This window comes from Galeopterus variegatus, unplaced genomic scaffold, assembly GCF_000696425.1.
Source record: "Galeopterus variegatus unplaced genomic scaffold, G_variegatus-3.0.2 Scaffold7478, whole genome shotgun sequence".
NCBI classification, from domain to species: Eukaryota; Metazoa; Chordata; class Mammalia; order Dermoptera; family Cynocephalidae; genus Galeopterus; species Galeopterus variegatus.
The window spans coordinates 59,507-61,036 of record NW_007733589.1 but is presented as its reverse complement, the minus strand read 5'-3'; the positions used below and the strand labels follow the sequence as shown (position 1 = coordinate 61,036).

The following is a 1,530-nucleotide window of genomic DNA, read 5'->3' as shown; positions in this document are numbered from 1 at the left end:
TAATATTTTTGCATAAAAATGTCATTCTATTACAATTAGAATTACGTAGCCAATCCTGTATTTCCCCACAGAAATAAAACTCCTCAAAAATAATTTCAAGTAATTAGGGAGAGTAATGTCTTTTTTTTTCTTTTGCAATATATTTAAGGTACATGGGACAGTTATACCCATACTTGGTTTACACCTGAGTCAACAAGAAATATAAATACCCTGGTATTTTTGAGCTTTCTGCCTATGCCTTGATGCTAAACTATACACGCCTCAACAATGAAAAAACAATATTTTATTTGTTATGTTAATATAACACTTCTTTTTCTTTATTCAATAGGTGGCCTATAATTTTAAAGTATGACAAATCAGACACTAATGACGGAATTCTTGCTTATGAGATGGATGGAGAATTGGATGCTGCTGGGCTTGCGTGCTGTGCTCTTCTTGCTGATCTACTTAGTGGCCATATGGGAGAGTTTAATCATCCTCCTCCTCCCTAATCTTGACCAAGGCCTCCACACCCCAATGTATTTTTTTCGTCAGGCATTTATCTTTCTTAGATCTGTGTCTCATTTCTGTCACAGTTCCCAAATCCATCCTCAACTCTACCACCTTCATTGACACCATCTCTTTCCCGCGGTGTGTGCTGCAGTTATTCCTGGTGATATTGTTGGCTGGCTCAGAGATTGGCATCCTTACCGTGACGTCCTTCGATCGCTACGTTGCCATCTGCCGCCCTCTGCACTATGAAGCTGTCATGAGCAGAGGATCCTGTGTCCAGCTGATGGCTGTGTCCTCGCTCAGTGGAGGGGCCTTGGGAATCTTATACTCAGCAGGGACATTCTCCCTGGATTTTTGTGGCTCCAATAGGATACATCAGTTATTCTGTGATGTCCCTGCCCTACTAAACCTCACTTGTTCTGCAGAGCACGTCATCATTAATGTCAGCGTGGTCATTGGGGTCTGTTACGCTTTTTCATGTTTAGTTTGCACTGTGGTCTCCTATGTGTATATTTTCTCCGCTGTGTTAAAGTTCCCATCCAGACAGAGCTGATCCAAAGCCTTTTCCACTTGCATGCCTCACCTCATTGTTGTGAGCACGTTTCTTGCAACAGGAGCTGTTGCTTATTTAAAGCCAGCTTCTGATGTACCTTCTATTTTAGATTTGGTGGTGTCTGTGTTCTATTCTATAGCACCTCCGACCTTGAACCCTGTTATTTACTCTCTGAGGAACAAAGACATTAAATCAGCTCTAGGTAAAGTCCTGTGCAATGTCAGAAGCAGCAGAGTAATAGAAAGGTGGCTAAAGTTGAAGCTATGAAGTAATATTTCCTTTTTTATTCTGCCACTAACTAGCTGTTTGAAATTATTTCTATTTAGAGATCAATATATCAAGGGGTCTTGTTAGTGATATCTCAGGTAGCCGGTTATAATAGAAAGTAAGTCCTTTTCTACACTCCTTCACTTTACATTTCCTACTGGTATAGAAATTATGCAGGTGGGGCTGGCCGTTTAGTACAGTTGGTTAGAACACAGCCT

At 40.7% G+C, this 1,530-nt stretch overlaps 1 protein-coding gene across 1 annotated transcript; it reads left to right on the top strand.

The window, feature by feature from the left end:
- Positions 1–348: 348 nt before the first annotated feature.
- LOC103607495 (olfactory receptor 14K1-like) lies at positions 349–1,312 on the top strand. Its single transcript, XM_008591993.1, is given in 2 exon segments — positions 349–522; positions 524–1,312. Coding segments are annotated over 2 exon segments (963 nt in total).
- Positions 1,313–1,530: the final 218 nt, after the last annotated feature.